Below are 21,556 nucleotides of genomic sequence, written 5' to 3'. Positions count from 1 at the left end.
GCATAACTTTGTTTGAAAGCTGCCCGGGAAAGAAAATAATTTTTTTTTTGTGCATGCCCTTTCAAACATTGCAAGCAACTTAACAAATAGGAGAACATCTTGGAGGATGAAGCTTCACCCATACCATTAAACTGAAAGGTGATAGTGTTCTATGGAAAAGACACAGAGACAGGCAGATACATAAAGAGAATAGCCATCAAACGAGATATTGCCATACAGAATAAATATGAAAGCACTACTGTCATTATCAGTGTAACTATCTCAGATGACTATGACCAAAATAGAAACAAGCTCCAAAAATCACGAAAATAGAAGCTCAAGAATGGTTTGAAAAGAAAATGTCTCTTGAAAGAAGTTAACATGATAACAATTGTTGTAGGGTCAACTGGTCTAATAAAAAAAAAAAAAAATCTTAAAATAAAAAAATAATACCTAGTCTCAATTCTTGGAAGACCAAACTGTAACAAAATACAGATAGCAGCTCTAAAAGAGACAGAATCAATATTTAAAGGATTCGGCAGATATAAATGTAAATGAAAATAAAATCAAGTATCAACCTTTGATCCCTTAAAAGTTGCCCAAGTTGGAACTAATAAAATTAAAACAAACAAAAAAAATCAAGTCATCAAAGATCTGCTAGAGGTTGAAAAGGTGTGTATGGGGGTGGGGACAATAATGCAATCATCTTATTCTTATCACCTTTCTGTTTTTCGGTGGAGGGGAGGTTATTGTTTGTTTCGATATTTACAAAACTAATGTGCTAAGATTGACAAATAGGTATGAAGTTAAAAATGAGTTGTTTTTTTTTTTATTGAAAACCTGTGAAACATTTACAAACGTGGCATCATATAGCACATTGAAAGATAGAATAACAGTACTGCTATCGATGCTTATGATTACATCTGTGGCATTCGTTTTAAAGAAGATTTTCATTATCATAATCATAATAATAGAATAGAACAAACTTTAATTACATTATTATTAATTTAATTGTTATAATTCTTACATGTCGTTCAAATCAATTTGATGTTGTTTAATATTGTATCTTATGAATAAAGTAAACATGCTTATGAAATTATTATGTATTTTGAAAAGTATGAACACAAATTATTATATTTTGAATATATATTTATGCATATAGTAGTGTAAAATAGGTGTATAAAGTTACACAAATGTTCACGATTCAATCCATGGAAGGATTTAGCAGGCCCAACACATTCCATCGTAGAGTGAAACGCAGACGTTTCTGTGTAGCTTATTTGGTACAGATATATTTTATACTATGTTGAAGTAAATACTGAAACAAAAAAATCTGCATAATATAAAAATATTATATGTGTGTGTGTGTGTGTGTGTGTGTGAAATAGTAATAATAAAATATATCAAACAGTAAAGGTAAAGATATATATCAAATAGTAAACAAAAGATGCATATATATATATATATATATATATATATATATATATATATATATATATATATATATATATACAGGGTGACCCCCCAAAAAATGGGACCCAACTCTAATTAGGCCCCGTTTCTTAGTGTTTTGTCCGAATGAAATGAAACTTTGGTCATAACTTGTTTATTATATTCAAAACATCACATCAAAACACTAGGTTCTTTGGCCTTTTTTTCTCCGTTGATTGTAAAATGCTCAGAAAAACAATTGAATGTCCTCTTTTTTTTTGGGGGGGGTCACCCTGTATATATATATATATATATATATATATATATATATATGATTATTAATAACAAGTTCTACAATTTAATTATCACTCTACATACTGTTGTATTTTTTATTATTTTATTCATAAATATTAATACATGCATATACAAATTAAAGAATAGTGTATGAATATGTCTCAGTGTGTGTGTATGTATAGTATGCATATATATGAAGTTAATGTGCTTTGCTTGAAGCATTATTTACTGTGTAAGTAAAGGTAATCTATAGCAGGCAAAACATTGTAGAGATGTAATGGATAGACACAAACTGAAGCAAAATAAGGCATAATAGTAGAATGAGTTCTACAGATTCCTCGTCTTCATATGCACGTTTGAACTAAGGTTGAACACACATCTGACAAAGGAAAATGTTCCTGAAATATTTCATCCAGAACTTTTATCAGATCATACTGATGCAAGTAATATAAGTGTTTTGAAAAAATGAACGTGTGTTGTATTAAAAAATGTACATACCATTATATGTCTTATTTTGCTTTAGTTGGTGTTGATCTGCTATACCTCTGCAGTGTATTACCTTTATATATGTAGTTATATAGTGAATAAATGACAAAAGACTATATTCAAAAGTTCATGATGTTGACCATCTTATAATTTATTTCTTTAATTCAGTTGACATTTACAATTCTTGACATGTCAACTCGATTAAAGTAATAAATTATAAGATGGTCAACATCATGAACTTTGGAATATAATGTTTTGTCATTTACTCACTATATTGCTCTGTAATTACATTGAGCTTCTTAAATAAAGATTGGTATATACTATAAGAAAATATATTTCCACAGAAATATTTATAGAATTCTTGCAAATCCTAAATGAATTCATCCCTTTGTCTCCCACTATTGATATTGTATGTCGTCCTTGATAAGTATCAATTGTGACTTTTTTCCCCTCCATAAACACTGTTCACACGTTCTATTTTGTTTTTCTTTCTTTGCCCAGCAGCCGTCCTCCTGTAGTTCCATGTCTGGTTATAGTCTCCATCAGCTCCAGGGGAACAAGAGCCACGGCTGTGAGAAGACGGGTTATTTGCTCAAGAAGAGTGAAGGCCGGATGAGAAAAGTTTGGCAGAAAAGACGTTGTATCATCAAAGATGGAACCATGTCAATCAGCCATCAAGATGTAAGCTTTTCTTTTTCTAATTGATTCGAACGCAGACACATTGGTCCCTCTACATACAACATTAATTTGTTCCTGGATGGAGCTCATATCTAGAATTTCTTGTATCTCAAATGAATTTTCCCATAAGAAATAACTGAAAACCAATTAATCCGTTCTCTGCTCCCAAAATCATCCAAGTTAACCCTAATTAACTATAAAACACATCTAAAAACATATTCAGATAGTAATTGAACATAAAAATACAGTAATAAAATAAGATGATATTAAGGAAATAAGTTAAACACTTGCTGCGAGACGTAACCTTCTTCTGAAATTAGTGAAGCGAAGCGCTGCGTAAACTTGTCCGTAGTTTTGGTATCTGCAGTCACTGCTTCGCCATGCCTTACCACATAGTGCATGCCAGTCCTCTTCTTGAATTTCTCAAACCAGCCATGACTTGCCTTGAAATCCACTCCACATGTACCCAATGATGTCTTCCCCTCTATTTTTAATTTGTGTGCATATATCAATAATTTATTTTATATCTGCGCACATATATATGTTGCCTTTGTCTATACAGCACAAATTCCGAGGAGAAATGTGTTTCTTCCACGAATCTGAAGTTTCAAAATTGTCTACAATCAATTATTTTGCAAAACAAAAATGGAAATATGGTCGCCGTTTTCATGAAGACAATACTGACAATATAAGTATTAAAAAAAAAATGTTGTTTTTTAGTGTGACAAAAACAAAGAAAGAAAACAGTGTTTCTTTTAAAAACAAACAAAAACTCAGCAATACAACAAAGGCAACATATATATGTACGCAGACATAAAATAAGTTATTGATATTTATTTAAAAAAAGAAAATAGGAAAACTTAACATATATGCAATTGAATTACTTTTGGGTGTTCATGCAAACAGCATTACCTTTTATGACAACACTTTGAAAAGTAGTGATGAGATTTTTCTGATTCTTTCTCTTCCTACTTTGAGCACTTGACACAATGGAGGAGAGAACAAAGGTGGCTGGTTACAGTCAATACATCCAGCACCAAGCTTCTTTCTTTTTACCACCGATGTTCTGATTCCCACTTGACCTCAATCTCAAGGTAGCTTTCTGCCTGCCAAAGTCTTTAATCTGGCCCACAGGAGCTCTTATTAAAAATGTAAAAATACAGGAAAAATTTTTTAAAATGGAAATGTGTGAAAATAGTGTGGTGTTGTTTTTCGTTTTGTTCAGAAAATGATAAAAAGAATGAGGCTTTGGAGAATCAGTTTCAATAAAAATCAAAGCTAATGAGCAAAACAGTATAAAAGATGTCCAGATATTTTTATTTTTATTTTGACCAGCCGAGCTCTAAAAAATAAGTAATATACTCCCTCTATTCAAATACTTTGAAAACTTCTGTCTAGTCTAATCAATAAGTTTTGTTTTGTTTTTTTCCATACAGGTATTGTCATATTGTTTGCGTAGAATTTGATAAATATTGACATTAGGTGTTTGTGTATTTTGTGTTGGTGTTTTTTATGGTGTTTGATGGACTTTGTGTAATTGAGGTAGCTAGTTTTATTTTTTTAAATGTTTATTTGTTTTTGTCTTTTTTTTTACAAGGGGGAAAGAGTCACTACTTATCAAGGCCCGAAGGCTACTCAAGGATAAGGGTTGATGAGTGTACAGTGGTCACCGGGACAGTGTAGTAATCATTAGTTGTGGAAATTGGGTATAATTTGATTAGTTAAGGGGATAGCTCAACAAGAACTTCTTTGCATTGGACTTGAAGACTCATATTATAGTCAGCCAGAAAACAGGCCATCGGAACAGTTCCACAGGCAGACGGTTCTAGAAAAGAAACTTTATTCTGGAATCTGCATTTAGATTTGGGCACAGATAGTGGAAGACAAATTGTTGATAGTGTTGTAGCTAAACAAGTTTTTTTTTTTTTTATGAAAGTTTGTCAAGGGGGGGGGGCATACATTGAAGCTCAGACGATAATGAAAATAATGATAGAGTAAAAATAGGCTTGCAAAGGGAAAGAAGCTAACAAACCTCTCTACAATAAATTTATCAAAATACTTTGTTTGATTTTACATATATTAAATATACTTTTTCTTTATCTTTGTTATAGGAAAGTAAAGAACCTGTCAGATTGAATTTATTAACCTGTCAGGTGAAGGTGAGTATCTTTTTTTAAAATACTTTTTGTTTATCTATTTGAACATTCTAAATAAGGTGATTATTATAAACTCTAATTGCTAGAAATTAGCTGATAGTTGTACAGTACCAGACGGGTGACCATTTGGGACTTCCAGGTACTGTATGTTCTCTTTGCTTATCCCGGCATTGTTTCCAGTTGTCCTGCACTTCTTGCCACTGAATTCAAGAAGTGCCAATTCAGGAGAGGTATACTTGGGGATTGCGCAATCATTGCCACACAATTACATGTGCAGCTGCCCTTACTGCTTTGTCTTTCAAGACTAAATGGCAGCATTGATTGATCGAACTGATAGTTGTATTATGAATATAGAAGACGATTGAAGTGAACATTAGTCAATTTTAATCTTTTTGCAACTTTTCTCATCATCTTCTTTTTTCATCTTAATCAGCATCTTCATCATTTTACTTATCTTCAACTTTTTCATCAATATCAGTTTCTTGACCACAAATACAACAAACACTGATGTTATAGCTTTTTTTTCTTTCCCTTTAAAAAACTCAATCATGTTCTGTAAAACCAAAAACAAAAATATTTTTTCTCTACAAAACAACCAAACCAAACATTATGAATAAATATTTGAAGATATTAAGGACTATGGAAAAAAAAAACTATATAAAGAAAATATAAAAAAAACTTTTACCATATTGACTGGATTCAGCATTAAATAATCTGAAAAGGGTTTATATGCTATAAAATAAAACAACCAAACCAAATATCATGAATAAATATTTGAAGATATAAAGAACTTGAAGCCTAAAAAGCTTTTACCGAAATGACCGGACTCAATATTTTTCTTCTGAAGATAGCCATTCTCTAAATTGTAAGCTAAATCTAATTTGTATTAAAATCTCCAAAACATCAATTGACCTTCACCAGGAAAAAAATAACTTAATGGGCTCCCATTTCTGTTAAAATTAACATGGCAAAGAGATCCCCTGATCTAAACATGAAATGTTTTTAAAAACTAAAATTTTATGATATGAAAATATGCTCCTTAATCGAAAATATTCCAAAGTAAAAGTAAAAAAAAAACAAAAAAAAAACATTACTAATAAATTAATTAGAGGGAAGAGCATCACCCCTCTGAAATTTGTATCAATTTGTTTTCTTCATTTGATACTGAAGAAAATAATTTATCAATAAATCTTTTTACACTTGCAATGTTTATTTCTCTCCTGTTATGGTGGGAAGATGTGACACAAGATCAGAAAAGTGGGATTTGAAAAGCTAGAAGAAAAGTAATTTGACCTGCAAAAATTGACTGGGCAGCCTCATCAGGATTTCTTTGTAGTAGTGCCTCAGGCAATTAGCAATAAACTAACCTATTCTCAAAGGGTGCGAAAACAAAGCCTGTAAGGATGGATCTTCTAGAACCCCACAGAAATATACACCTCACCCAACAGAGAACAAGCCATCTCAACAATGGCCAAGACTTTGCTGATGTCCAAAACTATTGCTTATAAAGAAACAAAATAATATTTTCCTGTGAACTTGGACTTACTACTTTATATATAGAATATATAATAGGAGTTATTTATTCATTAAAATTACACACACAAAATAAATTAATAAATTAGGTATATGGATAATAATTTATCTGGAGAATTGTGTAAATTTGATAATTGTGCTGATTTAGTGTTACTCTAAATTAGACACAATCAATACTGCATTTGCTCTCTGGCTCAATCTACTTAAAATGTCACCAATGTTTTGAATGATTGTATTTACAAAAAATGTATTTGCAATTTCATAATTAAAAAAATTCATAAGGAGTAGGGAAATCAAAAAAGAAAAGAAAACAAAAAAAAACGAATGAGTTGTGGAAGAGAAACGCCTTTTGTGCCGACCAAACACAATGCTGAGAGTTGGTGTGGCGAATTGAAAGCTAAGAGAAGTTAGCGAGGAATTCCGGCCCATTTTTTTTTTTTTCTGCTTTGATACATGTAGCGATATCTGAAGGGATTTATTTTATATAGTGATATATTTGTTGTAAATTTTTGTAATTCCAGTGTTTATTTTCTTTCCTTTTTATAGTTAGTTCCTGATGATCCTGGCAAAAAATGTTTTGATCTGATATCAAGCTCCAGTAAGTACTATTTTTTATTTTATTTTTATCAATAATTCACTTCATTAGATTAAAAAAAATGTTATGTAAAGATTTTGGAAATGTTCAAAATGCTTGCTAATTAATTGGTCCCATGTCTCAACCGGAATCTGCTTTCTTCTGATGATGCTACATATTAGGGACTCAACGTCAATAGCGATTAAAATAGTTACTGTGAATTTTGACAAGGGTCACATTTAGTGCTTGTCATGATAACCTTAATCTGCAAACATTTGTTCACAAAGGTGGGTGCTGTAAATTTGAGGTCAAACGCAGTAAATAAAGGAGTCAAACGATAACGACTGACGTAACATTTTTTTTTAGCAAAAGACAACTAAGGTTTTCAGATCAGTCTGTAAGTGGAAGCTTTGCAAATAAGACATGGCCAGTAAGGTAGAATAATCTAAGGCGAATATTACTTTGAAGTCTCTCTGCATATATTACTCATTTTGTTAAGTTTAAGAAGTAAATTATTACTACAATAACATTAGTCTCTCTCTCCCTGGTCATTATCCTCAAATAAAAACCTTAAAAAAAGCTCTGTTAACATCTTGTGTTCCCATTCATAAAAAGAAGTGGAGAGCACATAAAAACCAGCATGTATAAACACTTGCATGTATGTATAAAAACTTTTATTTTGCTATTGAAAATGTTACAATGACAGTATTGGAAATGATAGATGGTGGTGGTGATCTTCCATTCCACCATTTTTAATTTAAAAGGTTGATCAGTCTGCCCTCAAATAAATCATGGAACAACACAGATAAGTTCACTTAGTTCATTAGTTCTTCAGAAAACTAATTTCTATTAACTGTGGCTTTTTTAATTATCCTGTAGAAGAGGTAGGCGCCTTCCAGTGGCCTAGACATAAACTACTAGTAGACATGTCCAATGCAAGCAAAAACCTGAGCTAAAAAGATGAAAAAATGAGAAAACGGAAGTTTTGTGTCATAACCCTATGCCCCTACACAGTTGAAGGCAGACGCACTCCACTGCCTTTACATTATTTAACTACAGTAGAACCCCGGGATACAGTAGTCCTAGAATACGTTTTTTTCCGGTTATGATGTGGAATACAATGTTTTTCCAGCTCCTGGTTATGGTATTTGCCCCGCCTTATGGTGTTATTTATAATGTTATTGGATTATATACACGTGTATTATATACTGTACTGTATTTTGTTACTAATTTTTAATGCCATATCCTGGGGTTCTAGTGTATACATTTTTTTTAAATTGTATTTCTGAATTTTTGCGATGAGGGTTGATCATATGGATTATTCAGACTGTTCTCATCTTGAATGGCATTTTCATGATATATTGGCTCATGTTAGCTCCGACCTTTTTCAGGTGTATCTTGTCAAACTCAGAAATCTTTCTGTCGAACTCGTGAATCTTGTGAACTCGTGGCAAAACTGATAAAGTACTAGGTAAATTCAATTCTAAGTGAAACTCTGTAAGATTGAAGGTCCAATCCTCAGTGCTGGCATACTAAGTATAAAATTCTAAATTACTTAAACTTCTATCCAGTTATTACTGACTAAACAAAAAATTGCTACCTACTGTGGATTATATTTTCAAAATTCCATGCCATAGACACCTGCAAGGCAGCCATTTTGGATTTCAAAATATGAAATTTGAAATACTTTAGGGTGTTATTTAGAATGGGTGGGTACTTAATTTTGCTATTTTTGTTTAACTAGCCGGGGTGTTTGGAGGTGTGTGTTGAGAAAAAAAAAAAGTGGTGATAGGCAGGCAAGTTCAAACCTGTACCACAAAGGAGGAAAAAAAAAAAAAAAAAAAAAAAAGATGACGTGTTAGCTATTGTGCCCATCGCCAAACCGGAAGTGACATAGGTTTAAATTAAGGTTAGACAATCGTAAAGAGGGGATGACTTTCAAAAATATTGATGAAAAAAGCGACCCCTCCCTGTAGAAAAGTGCCCAGTTGAGGGTAAAGGAATTAATGTTTTTGGCCAATTTTTGGATATTTGTCAAGCTTCAAAATGATACTGATCTTGTGAAAATCTGTCACCTCTGTCAAAAGTTTTTGTGAGACATACAAACATACATTCAAATAGACAGGTGAGATTTATATTATAGACTAGTGGACGTGCCCGGCGTTGCCTGGGTGTTTGGAGGTGTGTGCTAAACACGTAGGCATGCAAGCTCGAACCCGTGACTGATGCAAAGGTGGAAAAGAAAATGAAAGAAAACCAGACATCTTACCGATACGCTATGACGCCAAAGGAAGTGAAAAGCATTCAAATTTAGTGATGTCAATCAAAGTTTACTTGCAGAAGTGAATGAGTTCATGCAGGCGTAGAAATGAATATCTGGTTTTTTGTAGTTTTATTTATTTGTTTTCCAACGATGTTGGAGAAAACCAGCTCCCCACAAAAAGGGGGAGTTCTGGCAGTGTCCAAATGAATAGCAATTGTTTGATATGAAAGGTTTCCTCCACATTGATCAAGCTGATTGCTTTTCTGGTCGTCCTGGCTGGAAGGCCAAGCATTCGACTTGCTTCAGTCAGTATCGCTTTATTTATACAGAAAAAGAGAAACAACCACGGGGAACCAGGGATTTTTTAAAAGTTGATCAAAATAAATGTAGAGACAACGTCCGTTTGCAAATCGTGATATTATAATCTAGGGAGTATATAAAAAGTTCTAAAAAATAGTAACGTGGTTGAGAGCCCCACCGAAAAAAGCCTTTCTTGGACATACAAAAATGTGCGTGCCACTTTTGACTTTTATATATATACATAGACTAGCGGGGGTACCCGGCGTGTTGTTCGGGTGTTTGGAGGTGTGTGTGCTCTTTAATAAAAAATAAACCGGGGGGGGGGGGTTGTAGGACCGAACCTGAAGCCCTGAGGCGAAATTTAAAAATAAAATGTGGAGAAAACATGAACCGTTTGGCCAGTGAGAGAATGAGTTACTGAAAGATGTTTGAATTTATTTAAGTAAGAACCAAATTGACAGATGCCTGCACGGAAGTCGTTGAGCGTGACGACGACGTAAGCAATAACTATTCAGCAAATGAGGTCAATGACCAGGTTTGTTTGTTATAAGCGAAGTAAAAAAAGAAAACATAAAAACGAATGTTAAGACTTAAGCGGGAGTTGGGCTGGGGGGGTGTGATCAAAACATCGAAAAAAACACAAAAAGCCTAACGTAAGGCAAACAAACAATGTTAAATGTAAAATTCGAAAAAACAAAAAGGAAAACAGAAAAACCGAACGTTAAAACCAAAAAATAACGTGAAAAATGGCTTAAATAAGCCTGTTTCGATATTAAAATTTTAAAAATCGGTGGGTACCCGGGTGTTTTTGGGTGTCGCTAAGAATAAGCGAATTAAAAAAAAAAAAAACAGAAAAATGAACGTTACGTGAATAATGGCTTAAATAACACTGGTTCAATATTTAAATCGAAAAATCAAAAAAAAAATAAGACATCTCACACCACGATTCGAACCCAAAACGTTTAGATAATGAACCAACTGATCTAATGCGACGTACATGAAATTTAGTCAGTTCTTCAACAATTTAAAGTAAATCATTTCATGACGTCATCTGGCGCATCCGTAGAACTTGTCGTCGTCAGATTTCGGGGTGAAAAAAATTAACGTTTTTGGCCAATTTTTCGATATTTTTCGGGCGAAGGATGGAGCTTCAATATGATACTGAGTTTGTGAATTTTCGTCGTTCTGTCAAAAGTTTTTAGCGGACACACAAACACACATACAAACATACATACATACATTTTCGCTTTTATATATATAGATGTTTGTATAAATTTAGCTTATTGTTCAGAATTCCCCTTTATTAAAAAACAAATAAACAAAAATATGTATGATGTACGAAAAAAACATATCATTTCCAAAAATCACATAAATTGATCAAGTAATTTTACTTTTAAATGAGAAAATCAAATTTTATGAGTAACCAAGGAGAGAATGCTCATCACAGTCATCTTGAAAACAAGCTCAAGGAACAAAGGGAGATAACTCAAATAATTAAAGCTTGTGAGATTTTTTTGTTGTATTGTCTGTTTATTTTTTCATTAATTGCTAAAAAATGATTTTCTTTTATGCAAATAAAGCTACTTGATCAATTTATATGATTTTTGGAATCTGACATTTTCGTTTCATTGTGGGTACATACATCATACTGAGTTTTCTTTATTTTTGTTTATTAATATTGAGGGAATTCTCGACAATAACTTAAATTTTATTTAGGATAAAAATTATTAAATATTTGTGCACATATATTTGCTTGGTCAGATAATGAAGATTCATTTTTTTCTTCTTTTCAGAAAACCGAACATACCATTTCCAAGCAGATGAAGAAAAGGAGATGGAAGAGTAAGTACTGTTGCTTACAGCCCATTCCTCTCTCTGTTTTAATGTGTTGAAAAAAAGAAATAATGTAATTAATTTATCAGAGCTATAACTTTTAAATGTAACACTGTAATTTATTGCTCTTGGATATCAAGTAGAACAAAATACAATGACATTCTTGATTCTCTTCTCCTACCCTCTTTCACAATGATATAAAGAGAAATAATGTTTCAGCACAGTACTTTCTTTGCATAAGTACCAAATGTAATACTGTAATTTATATTTAACTAGCGGCGGTGGTACCCGGCGTTGCCCAGGTGTGGTGAGGTGGGGTAAATCAAAACAAAATGGAGAATAAAGAATAAGCGAACGTAATAACCTTGTTTAAATATTACAACAAAAGAAAAACAAACGAACGTGATGCAAAATAAAAAATAAGCGAACGATGTTAAAACTTTTTTAAAAATTGGAAAAATAAAAACAAAAGAAACAGCAAACTTGATGGAAAAATGTTTAAAAATATAAAAATCGAACAAAAAAATGGTATAAAAAACCCTGTTTCAATATTAAAACTTAAAAAAAAAAAAAAAAATATATATATATATCTGATATCTCAGCTCGAACGTGCAATCTTAAGATAACGATGCTGCTACTATAACGCCTGGTCTATGACTACATAAGCGAAATTAGATCTTTTTTTTTTTGTATTTAAACTAATTTAAGAAAGAACTTTTTTTTGCCGCATGCATGTATGGCTAAATTGTCATGAAGGAATGATTTTTTTCTACCCCTCCCTGTAGAAAAGTGCCCAGTTGAGTGTGAAGGAATTAATTTTTTTAGCCAATTTTTCGATATTTGTCCGAAGGGTCAAGCTTCAAAATGATACTGATCTCATGAAAATCCGTCGCCTTTATCAAAAGTTTTTGTGAGACATACAAACATACATGCATACATACATACATACATTTAAGCAGACAGGTGAGATTTATATTATCATTTGCTCCTGGGCAATTCTAAGTAGAACAAAAAATTCTGTTACCCTTACTATTTATCAAATATAATACGGTAATATTAATAAAAACAATTGTCCAGTATAGTAATACATAACAAATTCATAATAATAAAGTCACTCATATAGTGCTTTAATTTCAGATCACGTTTTTTTTTTTTTTAAATCAGTTGCTGAAACTCTATTTAACAGATTAAATAGACAACACGGTTAAAAAACTAAAGGACTACAGCATAACATAACAATTCCATCAGCCATGATCAAGTAGAATTTTTAAGTAATTTTTATTTTACAAGTAATACTAAGAATAAAATAAAAAATTACTTAAGACTTCTGGCTGACAGAACGAGAACAATCTACTCTTGTTTATTAAATAAAGGGTTCAGTTTTTAAATTCTGCATAGATTCCTGAGTTTGACAAAATGCACCCGAAGAAGTTTGGGAGTTATATCAAAACATAAGAAAAGCATCCAAGATATGAATAGTGATCCAAGTTATATAACTACTATTATTATTATTGTTTTTTTTATTTATTTATTTTTTTTTTTTAATTCAATTTTCACCCCAAACAAGGCACAGTGCCACTTTGAAGCAGGGGGCTACTATCAGGGACTTAATTAGCGGGGTCATTATGAAGGGAGATGAGTAGAAAGATGTTTGTTAACATTACACTTGAACTTCTGCATATCATTGCAGTTGGGAAAGCAGAATCCCGGAAGGGAGTTCCAAAGACCCGCAGTTCTGGGGAAGAAACTATTGGAGTAAAAGGCTTTCTTGCACCTAGGGATCTCTACTGTAAAGGGATGAGACTTAGTAGCTTGTTACGTCAGGGAGGTACAAGTGTTTGCAGTTCGTCAGAGCATTCCCCATTAAAGTATTTGTAGAACAGGCAGAGGGATGCAACATCTCGTCGATGGGACAGAGGCTGAAGCCTAGATGACAGTTCAGGACCTATCAGGTTGGCGACTCTCTTTTGAACCCTGTCCAGGAGCGAGAGACAAGCAGCAGATGCACCAGCCCAGATGTGACAACAGTACTCCATACATGGGCGAATGGTTGCCTTATAGAGGTATAAGATACTGTCAGGCGTAAGTAGTTTTCTAGCACGGTAGAGGGAGCCAACCTTCCTTGCAGCAGCCTTGGCAATGCTCTGAATGTATCTAGTCCAGTTCATATTCCCTGTAAACGTTAGGCCGAGGAGTTTAAAAGAAGTACTTTCAGGTAATGTGTTCTTGGCCATTGCTATTGGTGGTAGAGAAAGTTTCTTGTAGTTATTGAAGGAAACAAGCTTAGTCTTAGCAGCATTGAATGTGAACTCCCTCCCCTACATAAAAATAAGATTCTACTTTTTTATTTTTGTGATTACATGTAAACATCTGAAAGTATTTGATATAAAGATATCAAAAGGAGCAACTACTATTTTAGAATTTAAAGTGGGGGGACCGGTTTTACATACATGCTTAATGTAAAATGATCTCCCATTTCTGAGGGTCCTGGATATGATCTTAAACTATATCCGATGGTGAGGCCCCAGTTTGCGGGCTTTGAGGACTGTGGAGCCAGCTTTTATTTGCCATTCGTCTCAGGTCTGCTCTGACCCGGAGTGCTAGTACCTGTTAGGGTCCCAATTATGGATTAAATAGAAACCGATTTGAAAAAAAACAACAAATATATTCTATTAAAGAAATTTTCTTTAAAATCACTGGATTCGGCATTAAATAACCTGAAAAGGGTTGATATGCTGTAAAACAAACAACCAACAACCCATTTCTGAGCTATCCTAGCATTTTAGGATGATAGTTAACCAATTTTTTTATTTTTATTTTTTTTTTGCTATGGCAAATAAATTCTGTACATTTTTTTGAATGTAAAGAGAGTCTTCTTTTTTTAGGCAATTATGTGTGGGTTTTATGATTTTACCACTTAAATTTTGTTTATGGTAAAAAAAAAAAAAAAATGGTTAACTGCCCTAAAATGCTTGAATGGCCCCAAGATGTGGCATTATTTAAAAAAAAAAAAAAGAGTAGAATCTCATTTATTGAATGAGGATAATTTTATGGAGTATATTAATCTGTAAATATGGCAAGATTTTAGTTATGTGATAATTTTGCGGAGTGTCTTAGTTTACAAATATACCAAAATTTTACTTACCTGTGCAAATTAAAACATTTTTTATTACACAGGAGTCACCACTTATCAAGGCCCGAAAGGATAAGAGAATAAGAATTAATGAGTGTAGGGTAGTCACTGCAACAATAGCATATTAATAGTTAGTATTGGAAATAGGATAGAAATGGATTATTTAGGTAGGGGTGGGGGCTCAACAAGAACTTGTCTGCATTGGACTTGAAGGTGACCATATTGTAGTAAGCTGGAAAGCAGGCCAGCAGAACAGAGTTCCACAAGTGGGCAGTTTTAGGAATTATTTATACAACTGTAATCAGCCGAGTTTGTTATACCATGTCTATGTGCTTGTTCTTTCTTTATGTTACATAAGGGAGATAACTATTTAATTCTTTTTGTTATAAACACAAATGTATTTTTTTTTAAACAGGTGGATGTCAGTATTAAACAATGCCAAGGAAGAAGTGTTACTGAAAGCATTCCAGGATAATAGCAACTCCACTTCGATCAGTCAACGTGTCCGAGAACTGACCAGTAGTATAATTGACCGTGTTAAGCGACTACCTGGTAATCAGTTTTGTTGTGACTGCGGAGCACCTGGTAAATATAACAAAGATATTTTAAATTTAGTGATCTTCATTCTCTATTGTGATGAACAAGAGAGAAAATCTAAAAAGAATGTGTTTTTTGTGCAGTTTGTCATGAATGGGATGGTGGGGGGGGGGGAGAATAAATTTTATTAACACTTTTGTTACAAGTGGCAAATTATGCTAATTTCCTTTTCAGCCATATCAGGTGACCAATGATAATGTTCGTCTTTTGAATAAAAAGCTGTTTTTCTTTCTTTCTTTATTATTATTATTATTATTATTATTATTATTATAATAGCAGCAGCAGCATGAGAAATTTTAACTACAGGAGAAACCCATTTCAGCATATATACCCATCTCACAAACAATTTTGTCAGGCAGGTCATTTATGAATATTAGGAATAACAGAGGTCCAAGGATAGACCCCTGAGGCACTCCCGCATTTATATCATATTATTTAGATGTATGACAGTCGAGGACCACCTGGATTTTTCTCTTATCTAAGAAGGATTTAATTATGTTATGTATTCTTCCAGTGATACCATATGATCTGATTTTTCTGAGAAGACATTCATGCCATACCCTGTCAAAAGCCTTAGATATATCTAGAGCTACTGCTCTACCCTCCTCCGCTTTGTCCAGTGAATGATATATACGTTCTGAGATTACAGTTAGGATGTCTGCTGTGGAACGGGCTTGCCTAAATCCATATTGTTGCTCAGTTAGAAGTTTAGCATCTGTAAGGTGATGAACTAGAGCTTGGTTAATTATGGTCTCAAATATTTTGGTGAAAAGTGGGAGGAGGCTAATGGGGCGATAATTTACTGGGTCAGTTCTTTCGCCAGAATTCTTGAAAACTGGTACTACAGAAGCAGTTTTCCAGCAGACAGGAAAGCAAGATTCATTAAGGCATTTGTTGTAAAGTTTGGAGTTACTTCGGCAGAGCACTTTTTTAATAGCACAGCCAGGATGAGATCAGGTCCACATGCTTTTGCAGTGTCAAGATTTTTTATGATAGCATCCACCTGAGAAGGGGAGATTTTCAGATCGTCTAGTGTGGCGTCTGTCCACAAAGGAAAGTCAGGGAGGGGGTGGTTGGCAGGGTCCAGTGTGGAGTTGGAGGCAAACTGACTGGCAAGCATGTTAGCCTTCTTAGTTGCAGAGCAGACAACCTCATGATTGTTGGATAGTGGGGGAATTGTTGATTGCCCATTATTTACTACACTGTTGTAGATTTTCCAGAAGTCTCGAGTTCCTAATTTCTGTGCTTCGATGCGTTTTTTAGTGGTTTCAGTAAATTCTCTCTTAGCTCTCGCTATTTCTTTCTTACAGTTACTTCTGGCTTCTATATACTTCTGCCTGTTTGAACTGGACTTATGTCGGTTAAATTTGTGGTACACATGCTGCCTTTGCGCTATTGCAGCTGCACAAGTGGAAGTAAACCATTGGGGAGAGTGGAGATTGCTATAAAATTTGCGCATGGGAATATGTGCTTCAATTGCCGTTTTGAACCATTCAGTGGCCTCATTTGCGCAATGTTCAGCAGGAAATGAAAAGATATTTTGCCATGGGGCGTCCCTGATGAGATCTCTGATGGCTTCCCAGTCAGCCTTTTTATATCTCGTTGTTTTGAGCAGTGGCGCTTCAGTTTTGGCTCTAAAGTTTAGGACTATTTCAACCATTACCACTACATGATCGGCGTTCCCAAGTGGGCTGTGGGCATTAGTTACACAGTCATCGGGAACTGTGATCAGAAACAGATCTAGAAGTGATGCGTGTTGTTCATGCTGGTCTGGGAAACAGGTTGGAAACGTAACCATCTGTGATAGGGAATGAGATATAGAGAAGTTATGTGTTTTGGTACCGGCTGCATCTGTGTGAGTAGAAAATCCAAGCCAGTTTTTGTGGTGGACATTGAAGTCACCAAATACATGCACTTGTACGCTAGTGTCGAGGGAATGTGCTGTATCTATGCTGTCAGAGACTTTGTTTATTAGGGTGCAATCCTGGGTCGAGGGAGAGCGGTAGAGAAAATAAAAGTAGCTAATGTTATGTTGCATGTTAAGTCTAAAGCACATAAAGGTTTGATCGTCCGATTCTAGTTTAGTTTCTCTAGTCAGGGGGGGGGGTTCGAATATAGACTTCAAGCCCGTGCATATGTCTGTGAGAGTCCTTACGGCAGAGTAGGAGATATCCAGGCATGTTAAAGTAGTTAGAGGGGATAGAGGAGTGTAGGTTAGTCTCACTTAGTGCTAAGATATCCGGGGTGTTTGTTAGGAGAAATGCTTCAACATCATTTAAATTAGTTCTAAGCTCACGGATGTTCGTGAATACAAGCCTCAAGGGAGAAGGCAGGTTGGTTTTGTTTGAGTTTGGGCCTGGTTTTAGCATAATTTTTTTTATTGTACTGTCATTTTTTTTTAAGAGTTTCAGTTTAGGTAAGGGGTGCTGAACAAGTGGCTAGGCAGGATACCAGACATGCAACACAAGCAGACCATCAGTTGTCCTTCCATCTACTAGGATTGTGGCCTCGGGATACTCCACCGGGGATGAGTGCAGGGTCCCTTTCCATGCGCGACATCACACTACAAACAACCCGATATTCATAAAGATGAAAACAACAACTAATAAAGATGAGAATAATAGTCCGAAATAAAAATAAATTAATTACTGATTCTGTTTTAAATTTCTGATTCCAATACAATTACTGATTCAGATTCTTTTTAAATATATTTAGTTATAGAGTTGTTTTTTGTTTTTTTGCAGAGATGGGGGGGGGGGGGCTCGGATTACCACAAATATTTGTGTAATATGTGCATATGTTTTCTGAAACAAAAATATACTTGTGGAGGGATCTATACAGATTTTAGTTTTACTGGTAGTTAGTTCCCTTATGCCAATTCCTTTCTCAAGTTATGTGTGTGTGTCTCCAAGCGAGGAATGGGCTGGGCAGAGAAGAAAGGAGAGTGGGGAGAGATAGAAGTTATAATAGAAATATGTTACACTTTTCCCCCAAGTAATGCTGGATAACTCTGCTAGTTTAAATATTAAGAATATATATATAATTGCCTTTATAATTAAAATGTTGGTCTTTGAAGTGATATCATTTTGTTTCAAGCTTTATCGTTGTCTCATTATTTTAGATCCGGAGTGGCTGTCGACAAATCTTGGTATATTAATTTGTCTTGAGTGTTGTGGAATTCATCGAGAAGTAGGAGTACACATCAGTCGGACACAAAGTATTGTGATTGATGAACTAGGGACCTCCCAATTATTGGTAAGTACTTTAGCCTTGATATATATATATATAATTTAATATTTTTTTATAAAACGTCTTGTCTCGTAAATTTGGAACAATTTTTCCACACCTTTAATCCAGAAACAAGAATACAACAACAATGAGTAAACAGTGCACCTTAGGTCTTGTAACTCTCGCTACTCTTATTACTGTTTACCTGATTGGAATCTATTCATATAATATTTCTTGTTGGCTATTTTTTTGACCTTGAAGTGATATAAATATCATTTTTTTTTTTAAAGTGCCTTACATCAAATGGCTTCATGCTTTGTCTCAAGCAATTGCCATTTAAAAAAAAATGAACAAATTCGTAAAAGAATTTAATAAAGCATGTGGTACAAGGTCACTTAAATGTGGATGGAGGGGGTACTGCTTTTGGACAATTATTGCTGTTAAAAGATACATTCTTTCCAATTTTGAAATTGACAAAAGAAATGAATAGAGTAAATATCAAGAACATATATAAATTTATATTATTTTTGAGGCAACAAGTGCTGCCATATATATATATATATATATATATAGACTAATGGGCATTTCATATCTGTCTAAAGTTGAAACTATACTATTGCTTCTATTCTCTCCCTCTTAGATAGGGTCCAAGAAAGAGTCTTCCATCTAATAGGTTTTGTACTATCACCCAAGCTCCAACCCCTGTCCCATCACTGCAATGTTCCATCCCTGTATCTGTTTTACTAGTACTTTAATGGAATGTGTTCTGACGAACGAGTAGCACTGCACTTGTGCCTCATTAATGTAGCCCACCCCCCACCCTGATTAATTGGACACGCAGCAAAATCCCATCCTTTCACGGTAAAGGACTCGAGATGCAGAAAAACCTTCTATAATAGTTTATTCTCTCAAACTGATAGACTTTGAAATCCCGTCCCTGTTTCCCAGACTGTACTAAAATGCAGAAATTAAAATATAATGTGAACGGACGTCTACCTACTCAACTCCCTGCGTAGTGTCCATGTAGAAGTGGTTCTAAATAGTAGCCACTTATGTCCAAGTGGTAATATGCATTGTTTAAGGTTAATAATAGTAAAAAAATTTTTTACTATTATACTATCTTTTAATGTTCAATTCAGGGTGTGGGGTAGAGCAATATTTGTTCTGTTGCAACATCATCATTCTAGGCATTATCTCCTCCTTTGATGGGGAGTAGTGTAGTATATGTTCATTCATTGTGATTTCATCCTCCCAATTATTATCTCTTTTTGTGTGTGGGGAGTAATGTATATTGTGGTCTAGATAATAACCTTGCAAGTATCATATCTTTCATTTTGGGGGAAACGGGGGTAGTGTAGTACATGTGCTGTTGTCGGAGTATCCTTGTTCCAGCTAAATATATATAATATAGAATATGAGATGTACAAAAAAATGGTAAGTCTTCATTTTTATTTTGTGGCTGAGATAGAGCTCTCTTTGTAAACATAAGAGAAAAAAAATAAAATGAAATATTTGAAAGCATCATAATTTCATGATCTAAATGTTTTTTCTTATCTAAATTTCAATTTTTTTTGTTAAGCATTCAAAAATATAAATGATTTATAAAAAAATTTATGCTTATTCATATCTCAGAATTGTCATTCTTTTGTCATTCTTATTTTCTATGAGGGTCGTTCGCAAAGTAAATTCTTCCACTTTTTTTTTTTTTTTCTAACTCAAAAAGTTGAAGAACTATGAAGATGGGAGTGGTACCATTAAAACGAGTGACCTATTGTGGTCTGGAATTTATTTTTTCTACATAGTCACTATCAGTCTCAATACACTTTTCTTGTCATTCTTTTTTTCTATATCTGTATACCACTGGAACACAAGGTGGAGTAGATGCTAGTGTGATAGCAAGAATTAGAAGTGAATATACTGAGTTCATTCTAATAAGTATTCGTTCAGCTTTATTGCCTATCTAGTAAATCAGAGCACTATTTTTTCCCCTCTATCTCATCATTGGCACTAAGTAAAGTGATGACATGTGTGCATATGTATATCAGGTTGCTAAAATTTTAAAATCATTAATCAATCTAACGATAGTCTACTACCTTAAAAATGCTAAATTTCTATCTGACCAATTGTAAGAGTTTAGGAAATCATGTTCTTACTGCAGATATCCTAATGGTTATCTTTGAAGTCAGATACAGAGGTAGTTCCAAAAGTAAAGCCTCCTACTTTTTGTTTTAAACTCAAAAAGAAGTTGAACAGCTACGAAAACAGGACTGGTACCATTAAAATGAGTGATTTTTTTTACTCCAGAATTTATTTTTTTATATAGAAACCACCATTCTCAATACACTTTTGCCAGGAATTCAATGGTGCATCTCTGCTTCTGACGCACATCCATGATAGGGGGGTTGCTTTCTTAGAAGCTCACACTGTCAGTATCTGCAAAAGAGAGATGAAACTTTCAGGTCATGAATGCATAAGTATGGTCATCATAACAATGCAATGTGCAATGCCCCTCTGATCCATTCGGCATCAGACTTCGTACTATACATTGGATAAAGCAGATAGCATTTAATATGACATGGTCTGGCATCATAGTGAAACGAAAACATTCAGGGCATCTTTGATGGCTGGATATCTAAACAATATCACATTAATGCAGGCATGCCCTAGGCATCGATTCTTGGATCTTTATTCCTAATTTTCATAAACAACCTTCCAGATGCAATTGTATCAGAGATGGGTATATTTGCGGATGACAGCACAATCCATTGTTGACATGAGAGCAAATTAAATGCACACAGATCCAAGGCACTGACTAAATACTTGATAAATTACCAGTATATCATGGATAGTTACATTTAATGCTACCAAGACAACTACTTTCCTTTAACAATTATAATAAATCTAGCAATTGCCATGACTAATAGCACGTTTCCTGAAATTTGACATTAAAACTTTACAAGTTAACATTCACAGGTGTAACATAGATTGGAATAAATACATAGAAGATACTACCAAGCATGCAGCAAAGAAGGTGGGCTGTCTCTGTAGGCCCATAAAACGTTTCACACTTG

At 33.9% G+C, this 21,556-nt stretch overlaps 1 protein-coding gene across 32 annotated transcripts in view; it reads left to right on the top strand.

The window, feature by feature from the left end:
- LOC145294002 (arf-GAP with SH3 domain, ANK repeat and PH domain-containing protein 2-like) overlaps positions 1 to 21,556 on the top strand; it is a 547,728-nt gene that overhangs the window by 373,017 nt on the left and 153,155 nt on the right. For 20 of the 32 annotated variants that reach the window (XM_080140944.1, XM_080140936.1, XM_080140938.1 and 17 more), the window contains 6 exons: positions 2,692 to 2,871; positions 4,980 to 5,027; positions 7,104 to 7,155; positions 11,488 to 11,536; positions 15,076 to 15,245; positions 18,379 to 18,512. In XM_080140944.1, the coding sequence (XP_079997070.1) occupies positions 2,692 to 2,871; positions 4,980 to 5,027; positions 7,104 to 7,155; positions 11,488 to 11,536; positions 15,076 to 15,245; positions 18,379 to 18,512 (633 nt within the window). The remainder of the gene's footprint in view (positions 1 to 2,691; positions 2,872 to 4,979; positions 5,028 to 7,103; positions 7,156 to 11,487; positions 11,537 to 15,075; positions 15,246 to 18,378; positions 18,513 to 21,556) is intronic. The other 12 variants (XM_080140958.1, XM_080140949.1, XM_080140946.1 and 9 more) reach the window with 1 other exon arrangement.

The sequence above is a fragment of the Euprymna scolopes genome, chromosome 15, assembly GCF_053919585.1.
Source record: "Euprymna scolopes isolate OS-2025 chromosome 15, ASM5391958v1, whole genome shotgun sequence".
NCBI lineage: Eukaryota > Metazoa > Mollusca > Cephalopoda > Sepiida > Sepiolidae > Euprymna > Euprymna scolopes.
This window is presented reverse-complemented; position numbering and strand designations above follow the sequence as displayed.